General features: G+C 40.4%; 1 protein-coding gene across 1 annotated transcript in view; it reads right to left on the minus strand.

Annotated features, from left to right (window-relative positions):
* Nucleotides 1-21353, minus strand: part of CMYA5 (cardiomyopathy associated 5) — a 105475-nt gene that overhangs the window by 52522 nt on the left and 31600 nt on the right. The window contains exon 2 of the mRNA XM_033180168.1: nucleotides 2032-12346. Coding sequence (XP_033036059.1) covers nucleotides 2032-12346 — 10315 coding nt within the window. The remainder of the gene's footprint in view (nucleotides 1-2031; nucleotides 12347-21353) is intronic.

Raw genomic sequence — 21353 nt, forward strand, 5'->3', positions numbered from 1 at the left:
ATCCTATTAAATCCAAATGAGTCTGATAATTCTTTAACAAGGACCTAATTGAATGATCATGTTGAAAATCACTACCATTAGCAAGGTACTGAGCCAAGCAGTATGTGTATACAGTCAAGAACGTGAGCTCTGGCATCAGAAAATCTGGGTATCAGCCCCAGTTCCACCTGCCATGACCTTGGGCAAATCATTAAAACTCTCTGAGATGATTTTATTATCTGCAAGTTGATGACAGTGATAGGGCTGTCAGAAAGATTAAAAGATATCCTGTAAATAAGGAACTTAAGACTGGGCATGGTGACTCACACCTGTAATCCCAGCACTTTGGGAGGCCAATGCAGAAGGATCACTTGAGCCCAGGAGTTCTAGACCAGCCTGGGCAGCATAAGGAAACCCTGTCTTTACAAAAAATTTTTTTAAATTAGCCCAGGGTGGCAGTGCATGACTATACTCCCAGCTACTTGGAGGCTGAGGTGGAGGGATTACTTGCGCCTGGGAGGTTGAGGCTGCAGTGAGCTGTGATTACGCCGCTGCACTCCAGCCTGGGTGACAGAGCGAGACCCTGTCTCTAAAAACCAAAAACAAAAACAAAAAATAGTGCATGGCACAGAGTAAGTGCTCAATTGTTATTGTTATTTAGTAATTTTAGATAATTCCAGCTGCCCTATGGAGAATGGATTAAAGAGGTAAGAATGATGAGACCAGTAAGAGGGCTATCGAAAGGTAGAGGAGAGTCTCAAAGACTACATTCCAACAGCATCTTGGGGAAGTGGAGTATTTATAGTCACTTAAAGGAGGACACGTGTTAGGACTAACTTACCTAGAACACTGGAGTCCTACAGACATAGCCAGAAAGAATGCAAAAAAATTTCTGCTTCTAACATGAATTTTATAAATTAAAAGGAAATACAAAGAAAGTAAAAATTTAAACTGTCTTAATGTATTAGTTACATATAACTTGCAATGAAATGTCTCAATGTAATGTAAATGTGTCTTTTTAAAGGATGATATTGTAGATAATAGGAAGGAAACTGTGTTTTTCGCAGTTTTTTGCTCAAAGGTAATTTTTTAAATTTCAAATTATTTGGCATTTTTGGTAATGTTAAGGGCTATTGCCACAAAATACCAAGCTCCTCAAGGGCAGTGACCCTGTGTTGTCTATCGTGCTAGCCCCTAGGCCTAGAAAAATGTGTGGCACACAGTGTATACAGCTGTCTTCAGTATCTGCAGAGGACTGGTTTCAGGATGTCAGCAGATACCAAAATACACAGATGCTCAAGTCTCTGATAGAAAATGGCATCGTATTTTCATATAACCGGCATACATCCTCTCCTATACTTTAAATCATCTGTAGCTTACTTATAATGCCTGATACAGTATAAATGCTACGTAAATAGTTATATTGTATTGTTTTTTATTTGTATTATTTTTATGGCTCTGTTATTTTGATTTTATTTTTGAGACACAGTCTCACTCTGTCACCCAGAGTGGAGTACAGTGGTGCAATCTCAGCTCACTGCAGCCTTGACCTCCCAGGCTCAACTGATCCTCCCACCTCAGCCCCTCAAGTAACTTAAACTACAGGTGTCTGCCACCACGCCCAGCTAATTTTTGTATTTTTAGTACAGACAAGGTCTCCCTATGTTGCCCAGGCTGGTCTCAAACTTCTGGACTCAAGCAATCCTCCTACCTTGGTCTCTCAAAGTGCTGAGATGATAGGTGTGAGCCACCACACCTGGCCCCCTCTTACTGTTTTGTGCTTTTTTTTTTTTCCTGGATATGTTTGATCTGTGGTTGGTTGATTCTAAGCACGCAGAACTCAAGGATAAGGAGCGTGGGCTGTACTCAATGAATGTCTGTCAAGCCTACCTTAACTAAATTCTTGGAGAAATAGTCTTAGTTTGCTTTCAGACCATTCTGCTTAAAGATCAATGATCAAATATTAATCAACTTTAAAACTGAGAAAATGTAAAAGCAAATTAAATGTGTATACATATATTATTAATTATATGTGTTTTAACATCTATTTACCTTTACAGCACTTATAGCTGTGTCAAGAGTTGAAACCTCATGGTCTTTGTGGGTGCCAAACACTTTGTCAGTGGCAGAAATTGGACATTTGCAGGTGTAACAGTATGTGTCAATCTGGGACTTTTTCAGCTCTTTTTGTGTCTTTTCAGTTACTAACTCAGATGATAATTGGTTTTCTTCTTTCCTCTCGCTGCCCAACTCTTTCTGTCCAGCAGATGTACTTTGTTCTGTCTCACTCACAAATTCATTTTCACTGATGTGCTCAAAGGATTCCTTTCCTTGAGATAAGACATCTTCAGGTCTGGATTCTGAAGACAGTTCTTCTGATAAAATGTCTTGAGGAAGCACTTCATAATGCAAGGATTCTGCAAATTCATACTCATCCTGAACAGGGCTATTACGGAGCCTCTCTTCGCTTGGCTCAGGTGGGCCCAGGATTTTAGGTTCTTCTAGTGGTGTTTCTTGAACATGAGTTGCACCAGATGCAAATTCTTCCTCCGGGAAGGACACTTGTACTGGGACATTCAGACTGACCTGTGGACTTGCATTTTCGACTTCATTACCCTGACTGCCTGCTTCATCTGCATGCTCCAGAACATGATGGGTGTCTTCAAATGGAACTGCATAACTTATTTTTTGGGTAGCCACTCTGATGTCCTCTCTGATGGGAGCTTTCTTCTGCATTGCTATATTACCAAGAGTCTCCACATGGCCTACTGATTCTCCTTCCCCATAAACACCTTTCTGTTCTTCCAGACTCTTCTCCCTGCAAATAGTTCCAAACTTTCCCCAAATTTCCCCTTCTGCAGCTATCGGTTGGTATGAATCATCCCTACCAACTCGTTTTTCTTCCAGACCTTGGCCCTGGTCCTTTTGAGTTAGAGATGTGTCATGGAGAATGTCATCTTTGAGTATGTACTTCTCAAAATATATTCCTGTTCCATCATCAGTGTCAGAATTTCTGCTGGGAAATGATGCCTCAGAAGTCACACTGTCACCTTCAGAAGCTGTCTCCTCTTCCTTCTTTTTCTCTCCAACTGTTTCTTCATACAGATCCTTATATAAAAATGCAAGTGCAGGTGGCTCCTCCAGAAGCTCTGGATTAATGGCTTTAATAGTGGTAGGAAATATCTGGGTTCGTGACAAAACTCCTTCCTCTGCTTCAAATAAAGGCATCCCAGGTGACTTTGAGTCCACATCTCTCTTTATGTCCTTTGAAACACTTCTGTCAGCTGATTTTTGGATACCTAAAGACTTTTGGGTCTCTGGATGAGATAATATGTCGTGGTCCTTTTCCAGTCCATAAAAACTTTCATCTAATTTCACCAAGTCATATTCATGTTCCAGTGAACTTTCCACTGAACTTACTGGGAAAGAGATCGCTTCTTCTGTAACTTCCTCTGAGAGTTTGTCTTCAACATTTAATTTCTGTGGAGCTTTCTGTTTTTCTGGGTCTGGGGAGATGTTATAATCAATCAAAGTATATTTTTCAAAATAATCCTCTTCGCTGGGAATTGTGGACTGAATAAAAGATAAATCACCAGTTTCTGAATCTGTGGATGTCTTTTCTTCCGTATGACGAGTTTCCTTTTGTTTACTTTCTTTCAATGATGTAACTTTTTCATCAGAATCTTCTAACCTGCTCTTTAATGTTTTGTGACAAGCAACTGTTTCACTATCATCAGGGAGTGGTATGGTTTTAAATGAGGCTTTCTCTTCCAAATATTCTAACTTATCTTGCATTTGTTCACTTTCTTCCTGATCGATTGAAGAAATAAAGGCAGGAGCATGAATATTCAATATCTCACAGCCTTCAGAAATGATACTAAAGGCAGTCTTCTGATCTTCTGAAAGTCCAGCTGGCTTACTAGTCACTGTAAAGTCTTCATCTTTTGCATATGTGTCTTCAGGCTCCTTGGACATTTCTTCATTAGAAACCATTTTATCAGCATTGCTTGCTGATGCACTATATATAAATTGAGCATAGTTGCTTTTTGCTGAAGACAGTGGTTCCTTTACACGGGTATCTTCCACAGCCTCCAAGTGGTGCTTTGAAACAAGAACAGATTGTTTAGGCACATCGAATGTATCATCTTTAGATGTCTGAATAGTATGAACTGTATGCCTTTCTGGAGTCAATTCTGATTGTGGCATTTCTTGTTTCTTCACTGCATTAATTTCTGGAGAGGCTCCTGAAACTAGAGTTTGTGGTTTCACAGATGACAGCAAATATGGCAGTGTTTCTGAGCTCTTAGTTTCATCAAAAGGATAAGCTAAAGTCCTTTCAGATTCTTTAGTTGGAAATCCTTGTTTCATACTTTCTTTTGTGATATCTACTGAACCACCTTTTGATAGCTCTGATTCTCTGAACTGTTCTTTTTCTTCACTGTGATCTGGCATATCTCTGCTTGACTTTTCTAATACTAGATTTCCTTCCTGAGATAAAGAGTGGTTCTCTATTTCATCACGACAAGAAAGAGCCACCGGCAGGAAAGTCTTGGTTTTCTCCACCAAAACTTTACTTTCTTCTAAAGGATGTGGTTGGGTTGCTACTGCCTTTGCTTCTCTGATTTCTGGGTGAGCCTCTGAGAGCACGGCTTCTGATTTTTCAGTAACTGATGTAGCTTTAACTAATGAAAATGACTGAGTTTCACCCAAAGAATGACCTAAAGAGATATCTGATTCTTTAATCATAGACTCGGCTACATTCACAGAATAAGGCTGATGTTCCTGCTTCTTCTTTTCTTCCGAAAGCACATATACCTGATTTTCTTTTTCTTCACCTTTCTCCTTTTCAGAACCAACAATGATTTCGGGTCTTTCACTGTAGTCTTCATTTTGATAGAAGTGCTGTGGCATAGCATTGGCTTTTGATTCTTCCAGTTCAGTAGATCTAGATCCATGTGTAATTTGTGTCTTCCCTATTTTATTACTATCTCTAAGCTCTAATGGGGCCACAGAGTCTTGTTTTTCTGCCAGCACCTTCTTTTCTGCCAAGGTATATGGTCTGTTTTCCAAATTATCTTTCTTCTCAGTTGAACTAACAGACCTGAGTTTTGTTTCCTCTTCAGAAATTTTCAAGGAAGTAGGACTTTGCATTTCTTTCTTTAGTCTGTCTTCACTGAGATCAACTAAACTGCCTTTTGATTCTTCTACTGGCAAAATAATTGACTCTGATTTCTCTGATTCCTTTGTGATATTTTTACTTGCAAAGTTGGAGGAAGCTGATTTTGGCTGTTGTGGCACCTTATCTACTACATCAAATGAAAGGAGTGATTTTTCTTTTTGATCACTTCTTGGTTCTTCCTTAAAAATAGAAATATTCCATTTAGATGGAGGAGCAATTGCTGGCTTCTGGACTCTTTTACTATCAGTAACATGAAGAGGAACAATAGTTTTGGCTTCTTCCATAATCAATTTCTCACTGATTAGTGAATAAGGTTGAATTTCAAGATGTTTCTCACCATCAGCAGAAGTAACTACTGAGTTTATGTTCATTTCCTCTGAATTGTCTGAGATTTCTTTTTTTCCATAATCTTCCCTAGACACCTCAGAAATGGATTTTGGCTGTTGTAAATCTTCTACATTTGATAAAATTATGGATTTTTCTTTAACGTTTTGACCTTCATCAGATTTTACTAAAGTACCTCTGGATTCGTCAGCAGTTTTGAGTTTTACCTCTGATAATGAACGATCGGCTTGTTTCTCAGCTACATTAAAATTGGTGGGAATTGTACCTTCAGGCTCTATCACAGTCACTGCTTTTTCTACAGATGGGCTTGGCAGTGTTTCTAAGTCTTCTTGTTCAGCAACTTTGCTATCTTGAGTGCTTGATCCAAAAAACAAGCTGGACATCCATGATTTGAAAGATGAAATTCCTATCTTTCTCTTTTCCTGAGGGAGGTCTGGCTTAGCCACCTTTGGCTGTGTAGGTGGCTTTTCTGTCACTTCAGGTGACTCTGGGGATTGAGGCTCTTTTGCGCGGAGTGAGGAGATGGGTGTTCTTTGTGTGGGTATTTTCACTTCAGGTGCTGGTTTCTTTTCCTCATCAGCATCATCAATAACCTTCAACGGAACCATTTTTGATTCTTCCAGTGGCTTCTCTCCAGAAAAAGGAGGTGTGCTCCTGTGTGCTTCTTTTTCATTGCCCAGTGCTGGTTCCACACCTTCTGCCAGGAAATGGGCTGTTCTGACAGAAGAGGGGATTGTTTCTGACTTCACCTGTTCCACTGATAGGCCAGACACTGGTTTCTGGAGGAATCTTTCAGGAGGTAGTTTAATTTTTTCCTGGCTATCTTCTTTGGAAGGCCAGGAAAACTCTGTGTTTGCTTTCTCCAATAGCAAACTTTCACTCTCCATCAAAGAATGAATCTCCTTCTCCTCTGCTATATTTCTCTCTACATCTCCAGCAAGGACTAAAGACTTTGGTTCTTCAGCCAGCTTTAGTTTTTCAGAAGAGTAACTTTTACATGATAAGGTCTCTACATTACCACTGGAAGTATCAAGAGCAGATACCGCTTCTTGTGATGACAAATGAGATTCTTCAGCAGAATGAGGCAGGACCTGCTTTCTCACTTCATATATATGGTCCATACCGGACACAGCAGCCTTGAGCTGCTCTGGCCTCAGCTCATTGCTGCCAGAGGAATCCAGCTGCACAGATCCTGCTATTCTCTCTTCGTGTTGACTAGCCACATTTTCTGGCTTTCCCAACATCCAGTTTTCATCCTTTGGAGAAATAAAGAATTCTTCCATTTTTGTTTCTTTGACATCTGCAGGCTTGCTTGTCATAAATGATTTTGATTGTTCCAAAGGCAAATTCTCTTTCATAAATGAAAACTGCTTAATATCCAGATCTTGTTTATCTGCAAAAGAGGTGCTTACATCAGGTAATTTAACAGTTTGATCTGAATGAAGTGCTTTTTTTGTCTTCTTTTGTTCCACAAGGAGGTCAGAAAGAGCAATCTTTGATGGTTCTGTTACACTCTGGAGTAGCTGAGATGAATCTGGGTGGCCTGTTTCTTCACTTAGCTTAGCTACAACATCTCCCATGACTTGTGCCTTCAAATTTCCAGTTGGTGGTAATGGGCCTATTTCTTGATTTCCTCCCTTTTTAAAGTCGGCTGAATGGCTAACCTCCTCTGATAATCCTTTTAAAGAAAAAGTAAATGGCTGAAATTCTTCTGGGTAGTCTCCTTCAGCTACAGAAGCAGGTGGTTCTTTCAACTCTAGGCTGACGATCTTGGGAGAGAAAGGTTTAATTTCTTCATTCTGAGATTCCTCCCTAAGCAATGATGAAAGCTCTGAAGTTGTAGGCATTGTAGCAGATGCATAAAATTCTCTATTTTCTTCTTTTCCTTCTCTGCTCCTAAGCTCAGCTGGGCCTTTTTCTAAAACAGAATCCCCTGTTTCAGTTATGGGAGACTTTGCTTGTTTTGTACCTATGGATCCACTTTGTTTACCTAAACCACTAGCAAATTCTGACCCAGCATTTGGTAATTCCAACGGTTGGTGTGGCTTGTCTTTCTTCTCAGGTTCCAAAGACAGTTCTGCCAAAGCAACGTCTTGTTTTTCTGATGGGAAGTCTCCCTGATCTGTAGAAGATACCTCCACTGCCTGTTTGTTCTTATCATCACTGAGGAGCAGTAATGTTGGAGCTAAACCTGATGCTAAATTTTCCAACTCAGGAGATGAACTTGCTATTTCCTCATCTTTGCCTTTTGGAATTATATGTTTGGATGCAGGTGACACATTTTGTGATGAAGGACGTTCAGTTTCTTCCTTCTTTATCTCACCCCACAGGCTGAGTGAAAGCTCATGTTCAGGCCCTAACACCTCTGAGGTAGACACCAAGCTCTTTTTCTGTGATGAAACCAAACGTTCAGAGTCGCGAACTGTAGAACATGAAAGACCTTGTTTATCTTCTACCCTTGCTTCCTCAGATTCGTCTGAATATTGAGATGATGTTTTGATTACTGACAACCCAGCTTTAACTTCTTTGGCTTCTACTTCTAACAAAACAGAATGCTCTGCTATAGAGGAGACACTTGGAGGTGAATCAAATTTAATTTCCTTCTCTGCTTCTGACCAAGCTAAATGTTTGGATGAAGTTTCAATGGGAGAAGCACTTTTAATTGCCACCTTGTCTTCTTCTGCAAGAACTGAATGCTCATCTGCAGATGTTACCAGTGGTGGCAAACCACTTCCTAATTCACCCTTTCCTACTTTTGTTAAGAATGGATGATCTATAGGAGTGACAAGAGATGAATCTGTTGAGATTTCTTCTTTCACTACTTTGGTTAAGTTTGAATCAAGCTTAGTTACAGATGCTGTGGTTGTTGAGGAACTGGGTTCCATTTCTTTTTTAATTTCTTCTGACAAAGCTGAAAATGCTAGTGCATGTGGACCATGTTCAACTTGCTTTTCCACTCCTGAGGAAGCTGAATGAAGCACTGTAGGTGTAGTTGTTATTTTAGAATCATGTTTCATCTCCATTTTTGCTGCTGATAAAACCTCAGGTCCAGATAAAGATGTTTCCTTTAGAGGTGAACACGGTTTTATTACTTCAGGCTCATTCTCGGACAACTTTCTCTGTTCTAGTTCAGAAGTCACATTTAGAACTAATTTGGGCTTGACACCCTTCTTTGGCTCATCTACCACGTCAGGCAAAACTGAATATTTCATCTCAGACCCTGTAACATTTGGAGGCTGAGGCTCCATTTTTTGATCCTGTGATCCATGTGCTGTAGCTTCTTGAGAATCAGGCACAATTTCTTCCTTTCTGACTTTTGACAAAGCCATCTGTTCATCTGCAGCTTCTAGAGTGAGTGCTGCTGTGGGTTCCTGTTCTTTCTTGATTGCAGGGACTGAATCAGGTAAAACTGAATGTGGAGATGCAGGTTTGGTTTCTTCCTTTACTATAGATGATTGTGCAGGTAAAGAAGCAGGTATTGCAGTTACTGATGAACTTGCCTCCCTTTCTCCCTTCTTCAGTTCACTGGTTAAATGTGGAGGAATCAAGTCTTCAGACTCAGGCTCTAAATATGCTTGAGTTTTCTGCTTCTGTGCCAAAATTAGATATTCAGATACAGATGTTGAGGTTGTTGGAATATCTGGCTTAATTTCTGCTTTCTCTGATTTATCTGTTGAAGGCGGCAGACTCAAGTCTTCAAGCGGAGACATCAAAGGGAAAGTTTCAGATTTTTGCTTCGGTGATGAACCGAACTGCTGAGATACAGGTGTAGCAGCTGTAGATCCAATGTCTTCCTCATCTGCTTCTGAAACGCAGGAATACCCTGAAGCAGACACTGCAGTTAATAGTGAATCAGGCTCAAGTTCATTTTTCTCTGTTTCTGAGATTCTAAATGGAGGGATTGAAACTTGTGATGCTGAGTCTGGAGAGAACAGTTCCGCTTCTTCAGTGTCTTCATCTGACAAAATAGTGTGCTCAGATGGCGATGTTAAACATATTGGAGAATCGCACTCAAATTCTCTTTTCTCTGCTTCCTGGGTTGCATACGGTGGAAATGAGAATTCTGACACAAATGCAGAATCTGGAGAAAAAGGTCCAATGTCTTCTTGATCTTCCTCTGATAAATTCGTGGGTGAGGATGCACCTTTTAGATTTAGAGATCTGTGGACAATTTCTTCCTCCTGTGCCTCCGGTGTTGCATATGGTGGTACTGAAAATTCAGAAGCAGACGTGGAAGAGGGTGTGTACCGCTCTAACTCGACTGTCTCTTCGTCTGATAGAACCACATATTCAGATGGGGTGGCTGAAAGTGGTGGGGCCTGGCATTCAGAAGTCATCTCGGTTGTGTGTGGTAGGAAAGAGTGTTCAGATGCAACGACTGAATCTGGGGAAGCTGGTCCAATGTCCTCCTTCCCTTCTACTGACAGAACTGTGTGTTCAGATGCAATGACCGAATCTGGGGAAGCTGGTCCAATGTCCTCCTTCCCTTCTACTGACAGAACCATGTGCTCAGAAATACCTTTCAGTTTGAATTGGGATGCCTCATCAATTATTTTCTTTTGAGGTTCCTGTGTTGCATTGAGTGGTGCTGCATATTTGGAGATCAACTTTGAATCTGATGTGAAACATTCACTTCCTAGGTCCTCTCCTTCTGATGGGACCACGTGTTCTGATGTGGCAGTAGAAGGCAGTGGTGACTGGCATTCAGAAGTCCTCTCAGTTGTGGATGGTGAGAGAGAGGGCTCAGCAGCAGAGGTCACAGCTGGAGTAAACGATCCAGTGTCTTCCTTCACTTCTGATGGAATCATGTGCTCAGAAACACCTTTCGATATTAACGGGGATTTTTGGTCAATTGCTTTCTTCAGTGACTCTTTTGTTGCCTGTGATGGAACTGAATATTCAGAAGCAGATGTGGAGTCTGGTGTATAACGCCCACTTTCTGAGGCCTCATCTCCTGATAGGATCATGTGTTCTGGTGTAACTGTTGAAAACAGCGGAGACTGACTCTCCAAAGTCATCTCAGTTGTGGATGGTGAGAGAGAGCGCTCAGATGCAGAGGCTGCAGCTGGGGAATAAGCCTCCAATTCCTCATTCTCTTCTGACAAAACTGCATGTTCGGCTATAGCTTCTACATCGGATGGAGAAACTGGCTCACTTTCTCGCTTCTCTAGTTCATGGTTCAAATCCTGTGGTACTGAATACTCTGATACGAAAGCAGAATCAGTAGAAACAGATGCAATTTCCTCTCTTTCTTCCTCAGACAAAGCAACATGTTCAGGAGTTGATGTTGCCAATAATGGTAGAATAAGCGCCTCTTCTTCGTGCTCCACTTCAGGGGACATACGTGGTGGGAAGGGCTTCTTGGAAACTAATGGGCTTGCTGGGTAATCAAGTTCTATGATCTCTTCTTCTACGAAATTAGAATCTTCAGGTTCAGGGGTAGCAGCTACAGGTAGGGAAGTTTCTATTTCTTCTTTCTCTGGTTCTTCTAACATTAGAGGTTCAGAAAGAGAAATGGATGGCTCAAGCACGTTTTCCTCCTTCTCTCCTTTGACACTGGGATGGGTAGGGGTCAGTTTTGTAGAGACTGGTTCTGCCCTTTCTAGTGAAGTCAGGTCTGGCTGTTCTTGATCTGAGTCCAAACCATCCTGGGTAGATGCTGCCAGATCTGGTAACGCTGCCTCCAGAGAAATGGAATGGTGAGCAGAACACACGTCTTCCTTCTTTACCTCATTAGTAAATGATGGTGAGACTGAAGAGTCATTCTCTGAAGCTGCAGTTCCTAGTGAAGCAAGCTCACATTCTTCCTTTGCTGTTCTCAGGAACACAGTTGCAGGTGTGCCGGGTGTCACAGACAGAGGCTCCACTTCATGTGGTTTTGCTTCATCTTCTGGCTGTTGTGGCACTGCCTGTGAATGCCTGAGCTGTATTCCTTGTTCTGCTCTGTCACTGCTTGAATAAGAGGGAACTGTGTGCTCCAATGCAGATGTGGCATTTAGGGGAGAATCAGCACAAATTTTCTTTTGATCTTCGTAACTGAACATTGAGGTTAGGGATTCTGATCCTTTGGAGATTGAGCCTCTCCAGGGTGGAGCAACCTCTTTTACTTTATCCTCTATGCTTTGGGCTACTAATTTGCTTGTTTTGGACACTGTATTAGAATCACTATTGTCCAAATCTGGCTCTAGACTAATGGATGCATCTTTCCCTTTCCTATAATGTATTTCTTTAATTACATAACCCTTTGGCAATGTTCCATAAAATTGTAGAGGAATTAATTCTTCTTTAACCGAATTAAACATTTTAATTTTATATTGTACTGTTCCTATGTAGACTGGTCTTAACACTAATGGCTTGTGTTCTTTGTATATTGCCCCAGTGATTGGAGGTGTATTTGAAGTGGTCTTCTTTTTTCTTGCTTTATCATAAACACCAGTATATGACTTCTCTTTCTCCGTGGTTAGTATCTGGCTTGCTGAAGTTAAAGGACTGCCTTTTTTGTTTGTTGGAACATCTTGGGATTCAAATGAATTTCTTTTTTTGTTGCCTTTCCGGCGTAATGATGGTGAACCATGCTTTGACTTATGAGTCCTTTTCCGAACCTTTTTCACTTCGTCCACAATAAAGGAAACATTTCCAGGAGGAGAGTTCACAGTTGACCCTTCCTGACTACACACACCAGAAGTCTGACTTTCTTCTGAAGCCCAAGGAGTAGAAGATCTACTCGAATTGGTTTCCCAGGTTATCCCACTATCTTCCCTTTGGACTGTCACCATGGAAAAGGAGGGGTCAGATATGATACACTCCTGCTTGATCTTTCCCTCTTCATCCTGGTCTGATAACCTGCAGCAAATAATAATATTCATTATAATAAAATATCAATTAATTAATAGAATAAGTAAATATATTTTTACCAGGTAAAGGATTAATGTGAAATTAAAATATAGACATCAATATTGCCATCCATGTCAAAAGGAGGGATGTATATCAAATAAAGTTTAAAAACCAAAGTCAGGATACCCAATACAATGACATATCCCAGGCTGGAATGACTCACTATTCCACAAACTCAAAAAAGCTAAAGTTAAATGTACCACCTTCTCTCATCAGGATTGCCTTCCTGATCTCCTCGGTACTCAGCAGTCACTCAAGCCCACTCTAGTCACTGGGATCTTCATAATAACTCTTGTATCTGTGCTCTCTCCATTACCACGATCACCACCTCACCCAGCTTTTCACCACTTCCCTCCTAGTCACTGCCATTAACTTCCTAACTGGTCAGCTGGTATCACAGGTACCTCTTTTCCCCCACTCTCAACCCATCGTGCCCCATCCTCCCAGACTGGCTTTACTAAACAGCTCAGTATGCCATCCCCTGCTTTAAATTCTCAGCAAATTCTTCATACCCACAGGGAAAAAAAAAAAGATGTTCAAAATCCTTAGCTCTCTGATCCCTATCTGATATTCTTTCCAAGTATCTACCTGCATCCTATCTCTACAGGTAAATTCCTGTTTTGACAATAATTCACTGTTCGGCAAATAGATCTTGGGAACTCTGAGTCATGATAAAGAGAAAACAGGTCATTGAATAGAGAGAGGTCACAAAAAATATCAGCCTACTGTGCTTCACTTTCCTCATCTATAAAACAGGGATAATAATAGAACCTATCTCGTGAGCTTGTTGTGAAGATTAAATTAGTTAATTCATGCAAAATGCTTACGGAACATTCCTGGCATGTAGTCAGTGCTCACTCAATAAACGTTATCTATAGTCAGGCCTTCCTGATGACAGATGATGAAAGGGGCCTGGGCATGGTCATTTTCAGCTGCTACAGGATACAGGAGTGTGGAAAGGCTGTGTCTGTGGACTGGTCTCACATCCCTTTGGAGACGGCTGGCTTTGGCCACCCCTTCATTTGCTATTGGGCCCCCATCTTAGACTCTGCAGTGCTCTTCTCTGAGATTCTCTTCTACCTCTTCCTCACCTGTACTTACGCTGTTCCTCCATTTAGAATGTGGAGCCCCGACCATACTCCACTTCTGCAACTGTAAATTCTACCTACTCCTCAAGGCTGGGTTTAAATTCCTCTGCTGTTATCATTCCTGACCAATGCAGCAGCCACGTTTGCCATCACTTTATAAACATATTTCCTCCTACGAGTATGCAAGATGAATGCTAACTACTGACTGGCTTACATCTGTCTACAGCAATAAAAACATAAAACCCTCTGTTAAAACCACTAAACGTAAGTGTTAAACTAAGGCAATTGAAAAAAAATCTACAGTAAGATTTATGTCCCTTAGTAAACTGTTTTTATTATCAGTCTCTGCATATATCAGAGGTTCTTAACTCTGAAACATTATAAAATCACCTGTGGAAAGTCTTTTAAAATACTAATACTGCCCCATACCCTTCTCCACAGAGATTCTGATTTAATTGTACAAGGGTCTGGTCTGCACATTGCTATGTTTTTTAGGTTTTAAAAGCTGCCAGGTGACTACAATATGTATTCAAAATCACTGGCTTGGCCAGGCACAGTGGCTCACACCTGCAATCCCAGCACTTTGGGAGGCTGAGACAGGCAGATCACCTGAGGTCAGGAGTTTGAGACCAGCCTGGCTAACACTGTAAAACCCCATCTCTACTAAAAATACAAAAATTAGCTGGGCGTGATGGTGGGCACCTGTAATTCCAACTACTTGGGAGGCTGAGGCAGGAGAATCGCTTGAACCCAGGAGGCGGAGGTTGCAGTGAGCTGAGATCATGCCACTGCACTCCAGCCTGGGTGACAAGAGTGAAACTCTGTCTCAAAAAAGAAAAAAAAAAAAAAAAAAATCACTGGCCTAAACAATCCTAGCTCTGACACTTAAATAGCACATATCTTTCTTTCTTACTGTAAACCCTTCCTGGTTTGTTAGGTTGGGTGGGGACCAGGACCCTAAGTCCTTGCAGGTGCACTCAACTTCCCTTATTAAGCTTCAGAGTTTCCCCAGCAGTCTACTGTAAAGGGGTTATGGCTGTCCCGAGATTCTGGTCTCCTTAGTTCTCAGCACTGCCTGGGGCAGCCAGACCCCTTGGGCCACTAGCCTGGAACAGCAAGCAGCCAGATCCATTCACCCTAGTGTGCTATAAATTATATCATTTTCTATACATGCCATGAGTGAAGGGTCAGGAAGAAGTAGTCACTCCATTTTGCCACAACTCTGCTCTCACTCATTTGCTTGGGTATTAAACTGCTGAACTTAATTAGGAATTAATACTCTATCTTGGTCCTGAACAGAATCTTATTTTAAACTGTTTTTTTCAGGCTCCTTTACATACCTAATTAAAGCTATTCCACAAAATTTTCAACTCATCCTATATCTTCTCTCTTCCACGTCACTTAGAAATAGGATGAAATTAAAAATTAAGGTTACGACATACATCTGGGAAGTCAGCATTTTGAATGCCCATGAATGTAGAAGCATTATAAAATTCAATTATAAGTTCAATTTAGAGTTAACTATTGATTGTAAATTCTATGTGCCCAACCAGAAAAGTTTTCATTACCAGCTAGAATGAATTCACGAGTGCTCAGGAGAGAACACACATGGTAGTCACAAGACAGGAGAGCCCTACTGAGGAGGATTCACTCACTCAATTGCTGCTTATTCATTTTCATTCATTCATGTATTTCTTTACTTAATAAAATTTCATTGAGTTCAAATACTAGCAGTACAAATATAAAGCCACAGAACCTTCTTCTAAGAAATTCAAAATCTAATATGGAGAGACAACTAAACATTCTTTTTTAAATTCCAGCTTTTCAAATTTATTTATTATTTTATTTTATGAGACAGAGTCTTGCTCTGTCACCCAGGCTGGAGAGCAGGGGTGCAGTCTTGGCTCATTGCAACCTCTGCCTCCTGGGTTCAAGTGATTTCCCTACCTCAGCCTTGGAAGTAGCTGGGATTACAGGTGCGTGTCATAATGCCCGGCTAATTTTTTGTATTTTTAGTAGAGATGGGATTTCACCATGTTGGCAAGGCTGATCTTGAACTTCTGGCCTCAAGTGATCTGCCCACCTCAGCCTTCCAAAGTGCTGGGATTACAGGCATGAGCCACTGCACCCTGCCTCCATTTTTATTTTAGATTCAGGGGGACTATGTGCAGGTTTGTTACATGGGTATACTATGTGATGCTGAGTTTGGGGCTTCTATTAATCCCATCACCCAAATAGTGAACATAGTACCCAATGTGTTTTTTAGATCTTACCCCTCACTCCTCCCCACCTTTATAGTCCCCAGTGTCTACTGTGTCCATCTTTATGTCCATGGGTACCCAAGATTTAGCTCCCAATTATAAGTGAGAACATGCGATATTTAGTTTTCTGTTTCTGCGTTCATTTGCTTAGGATGATGGTCTCCAGCTGCATTAATGTTGCTGCAAAGGACATGATTTCATTCTTATTTATGGCTGCATAGTATTCCATGGTGTATATGCATCATATTTTCTTTATCCAACCCACCATTGATGGGCACCTAGGTTGATTCCATGTCTTTGCTATTGTGAATAGTGCTGCAATGAACATGAGTGCACAGGTCTTTTTGGTAGAATGATTTATTTTCCTTTGGGTCTATATCCAGCAATGGAATTGCTGAGTAGAATGTTAAGAACATTTTAATACAGTGTGATAAGTACTATTACAGAAGATAGGCAAGATACAATTAGAACATAAAGAAGAGAAAACTTCAGAGGAAAAATACTTGAGTTGGTTTGTAGAAGAAGAAATAGGAGTTTGCTAACTGAACAAAGATAAGAGATGGTGTAAGGATGGGGAGGTCATTCCAAGAAAAGGTTATAGGATATACAAAATGTAGCATGAATAAACAGTCTGGTTCACTGAGAGACCCCAAGTTGAACAACAGAGCCAACGGAACTAGAGAATGACTATACAGTATTAGCATGTGTAAAGCCATGGCAGTATTACACTCAGTCTAAAGAGACAATGTATTAACAGAAGAGAAATGGTCACCACACCATTCAGTGTTCCCATCTATGTACATATCAGCTTTTCATAGTTAAAAGATATTGGCTCTGAAAATAATCTCATCAACTGGGCGCAGTGGCTCATGCCTGTAATCCCAAAACTTTGGGAGACCAAGGCAGGCGGATCACCTGAGGTAGGGAATTCGAGATCAGCCTGACCAACATGGAGAAACCCCATCTCTACTAAAAATACAAAATTAGCCAGGCGTGGTGGTGCATGCCTGTAATCCCAGCTACTAAGGAGGCTGAGGCAGGAGAATCACTTGAACCTGGGAGGCGGAGGCTGCAGTGAGCCGAGATTGCGCCAATGCACTCCAGCCAGGGCAACAAGAGCAAAACTCCACCTAAAAAAAAAAAAAGAAAAGAAAACCGTCTCATCCATTCCCCTCCAACTGCATTCTCACCAAGCAACCTTCTGATTATCAGTTAGCATCCCACATAGATTTATCTATACGAGTGTAGTGAGACAAATAATGACTTGGGAAGCTCACTTCCTCCACACTTTCAGCATTGGGCAAGGAGAAGGTTCAGCTGATCTGAGTTAGATCAAGCAAACAGACTGATACCAGAGATGTCAAAGGTTCCCGTTTCATTTGGAGGATAACCCTCATCTGATGAAGGAAGTTTCCTTCTATTCCTATTCGCTCAGGCAGTTTTTTAAAATGATGAACGTTAAGTTTTATTAAATAATTTTTTTGGGTAGGGGATGGAGTTTTGCTCTTCTTGCCCAGGCTGGAGTGCCATGGTGCGATGTCGGCTCACTGCAACCTCTGCCTTCTGGGTTCAAGCAGTTCTGTTGCGTCAGCCTCCCAAGTAGCTGGGATTACAGGCATGCACCACCATGCCCGGCTAATTTTGTATTTCTTTAGTAGAGATGGGGTTTCACCATGTTGGTCAGGCTGGTCTTAAACTCCTGACCTCAGGTGATCCAACTGCCTCGGCCTCCCAAAATGCTGGGATTACAGGCCTGGGGCACCACACCCAGCCAATTAAACAATTTTTTATGAAACTATGGAAATGATCATATTTTCTTTTCTATCCTGTTAATGTGATAAATTACAGTGATTGATATCCAAATAACAAACCAATCTTGAACTCCTGAACTGAACTCAAGATGGCTGTGATATATTATACTTTTTATATAATAGAAGATTTTCTTGTTTGCTAATACTATGTTTAGAAATTTTGCTCCCATGTTAATGAGTGATATAACCCTGTAATCTCCTTTTCTTTCTTTCTTTCTTTTTTTTTTTCTAATTGTTTTGTTTTTGAGACAGGGTCTTGCTCTGTCACCCAGGCTGGAGTGCAGTGGCATGATCATAGTTCACTGATACCTCAAACTCCTGGGCTCAAGCAATCCTCTCTCAGTATCCCAAGTTACTGGGGGAACCTGCCCCCAGTATTTCAACATAGATTCTTTACATTTTCCATAAGTGTCGGCCAGTTGAGAAATAAAGAGAGACAGTACAAAGAGAGGAATTTTACAGCTGGGCTGCCAGGGGTGACATCACATATCAGTAGGACCACGATGCCCGCCTGAGTCTCAGACCAGCAAATTTTTATTAAGGGTTTCAAAAGGGGAGGGGGTGTAAGAACAGGGAGTAGGTACAAAGATCACATGCTTCAAAGGGCAAAAAGCAGAACAACTAATAAGGGTCTAACAAAGATCACAAGGCAACGGGTAAAGTCAGAACTACTGATAAGGGTCTATGTTCAGTTGTGCACATATTGTTTGATAAACATCTTAAATAACAGAAAACAAGGTTCGAGAGCAGAGAACCAGTCTGACTACAAATTTACCAGGATGGAGTTTTTCCTCACCCTAGTAAGCCTGAGGGTACTGCAGGAGACCAGGGCGTATCTCAGTCCTTATCTCAATCACATAAGACAGACATTCCCAGAGCAGCCATTTATAGACCTCCCCCAGGAATACATTCCTTTCCCAGGGTATTAATATTAATATTCCTAGCTAGGAAAAGAATTTAGCGATATCTCTCCTATTGCACGACCATTTATAGGCTCTCTGCAAGAAGAAAAACATGGCTCTTTTTGCCCGACCCCACAGGCAGTCAGACCTTATGGTTGTCTTCCCTTGTTCCCTAAAAATCACTGTTATTCTGTTCTTTTTCAAGGTGCACTGATTTCATATTGTTCAAACACACGTTTTATAGTCAACTTGTATGGTTAACACAATTATCACAGTGGTCCTGAGGTGATGTACATTCTCAGCTTATGAAGACAACAGGATTAAGAGATTAAAGTAAAGACAGGGATAAGAAACTATAAAAGCATTATTTGGGAACTGATAAATGTCCATGAAATCTTCACAATTTATGTTCCTCTGCCACAGCTCCAGCCAGTCCCTCCATTCAGGGTCCCTGACTTCCCGCAACACCAAGTAGCTGCAACTGTAGGTGTTCCCCATCACACTTGGCTAATATTTTAATTTTTTGTAGAGACAGGAGTCTCGACATGTCACCCAGGTTGTTTTCAAACTCTTGGCCTTAAACCTTCCTCCTGCCTTGGCCTCCCAAAGTGTTGGGATTACAGGTGTGAGCCACCATGCCCAGCCTGTAATCTCCTTTTCTTTTCTTTCCTTTTCTTTCTTTTTTTTTTGAGATGGAGTCTCACTCTGTTGCCTAGGGTGTAGTGTAGTGGTGCAATCTTGGCTCACTGCAACTTCTGCCTCCAGGGTTCAAGCGACTCTCCTGCCTCAGCCTTCCAAGTAGCTGGGATTACAGGTGGCCAACACCATGTTCAGCTAATTTTTTTACTTTTAGTAGAGATGGGGTTTCATCATGTTGGCCAGGCTGGTCTTGAACTCCTGACCTCGTGATGCGCCCACCTTGGCCTCCCAAAGTGCTGGCATTACAGGTATGGGCCACTGCACCCGACCTATGTAACTTCCTTTTCTATAATGTGCTTGTCTGGTTTTTGTAGCAAGATTATGATGCCTCATAGAACAAACTGGGAATTGTTCCCCCTTTAGTCTCCTCTGGAAGAGTGTGTAAAATATTACGTTATTTCTCCCGTAAGTGTTTGGTAGAATTTGTTAGTGAAGTAGTCTGGACCTGGAGTCCTCTTTGTGGTAAGGTTTTTAGTTCGCAATTTAATATTTAATAGTTATATGACTTTGGAATTTCTTTTTGTTTTGTGTTAGTTGTTATTTTGTACTTTTCTAAGAATTTATCTATTTCATCTAAATGTTTAGAAATCATTAGATTAAAGTTGTTCATAATATCCATTTAGGATCTTTTTAAATGTATGTAAGACCTAAAATTTTACTCATTGTTTTGGTCATTCTTGATATTGGTTGTGTCATCTCAATTTTTTAGTTAATATTTGTACTACCTTTTTCAGATAGATTTTTTTTTTTTTTTTTTTTTTTTTTGAGACAGAGTCTCACTCTGTCACCCAGGCTGGAGTGCAGTGGCACAATCTTGGTTCACTGCAACCTTCGCCTCCTGGGTCAAGCAATTCTCTCACCTCAGCCTCCCAAAGTAGCTGGGATTATAGGCACGTGCCACCATGCCAGCCAATTTTTTGTATTTTTAGTAGAGACGGGGTTTCACCATGCTGGCCAGGCTGGTCTCGAACTCCTGACCCAAAGTGATCTCCCCACCTCAGTCTCCCAAAGTGCCGGGATTACAGGCATGAGCCACTGCACATGGCCAAGATAGATTCTTATGTCATTAATTTTCAAACTTTCCCTTTTTCTAACATGTGAAATCAAGACTATGTGCTTCTCTTTAAGCACAAATTGAGATGTATAACCTAAAGGTTAATATACAACATTTTAAAAATTATTAATCTCAAAATGTTTTAAAATTTCCTCTGTGATTTCTTATCTGACCCATATATTATTTGAAAATGTATTTTGCAATTTCAAAATACATGAGGATTTCCTAGTTATCTTTTTGTTTACTTTCTAGTTTAATTGCACTGTGATCAGAGAATTTATTTTGTATGAAGTTATACTTCAAAATTTGTTGAAACTTTCTTTATGGCTATATGGCCATTTTAAGAAAAATGTTTTTGGGTTCATGAAAAGAACATATGTTCTGCAGTTTTTCAACAGTGTTTTATATATGGTAACCAAGTGAGGCTTATTTATTGTGTTATTCAGATCTTTTTTAGCCTTAGTAATATTTTTTGTCTGCCTGTTCTAACACTGAGAAATGTGTTAACATTTTCTAACACAATTGTGGATTTGTCTCTCCTTATGGTTCTATAAATATTTGACTTATACATTTTGAATCTATGTTAATAGGTAAGAATAGATTTAGAACAGTTACATCTTTCCGGAAATTTTAACTTTTAATAATAATGAAATGTCGCTTTTATCTGTAAATAAAGACTTTTTTCTAGAGTCTAGTTTGATACTATTAAAGCTTTGCTTTGATATTAATAACATTATACCAGCTATCTTTTCATTAGTGTTTGCATGATATATCTTTTTGCATTTTTACTTGAAACCTTCCTATATCTTTATATTTTAGGTATGTTGCTTATAAGCAGCACATAGTTTTTTAAAAATCCATTCTGACCATTTAAATAGAGCTCTCTGACTTTTAAATGAAGCATTTAGTCCATTTAAATGTAATATAATTGCCAATATGTTTGGAGTTAAATTTGCCATCCTATTATTTATTTTCTATTTGTCCTACCTATTCTATATTCCTTTTTCTCTCCCATCTTGCCTTATTTTGTTTTTTCATTTTTTAAAAATAGAGATGGGGGTCTGAATATGTTGCCTAGGCTGGTCTCAAACTCCCAGACTCAAGCAAGTGTCTCACCTTAGCTTCACAAATTGAGCCACCA

Source organism: Trachypithecus francoisi, unplaced genomic scaffold, assembly GCF_009764315.1.
Source record: "Trachypithecus francoisi isolate TF-2019V2 unplaced genomic scaffold, Tfra_2.0 Lachesis_group2, whole genome shotgun sequence".
Classification (NCBI taxonomy): Eukaryota; Metazoa; Chordata; class Mammalia; order Primates; family Cercopithecidae; genus Trachypithecus; species Trachypithecus francoisi.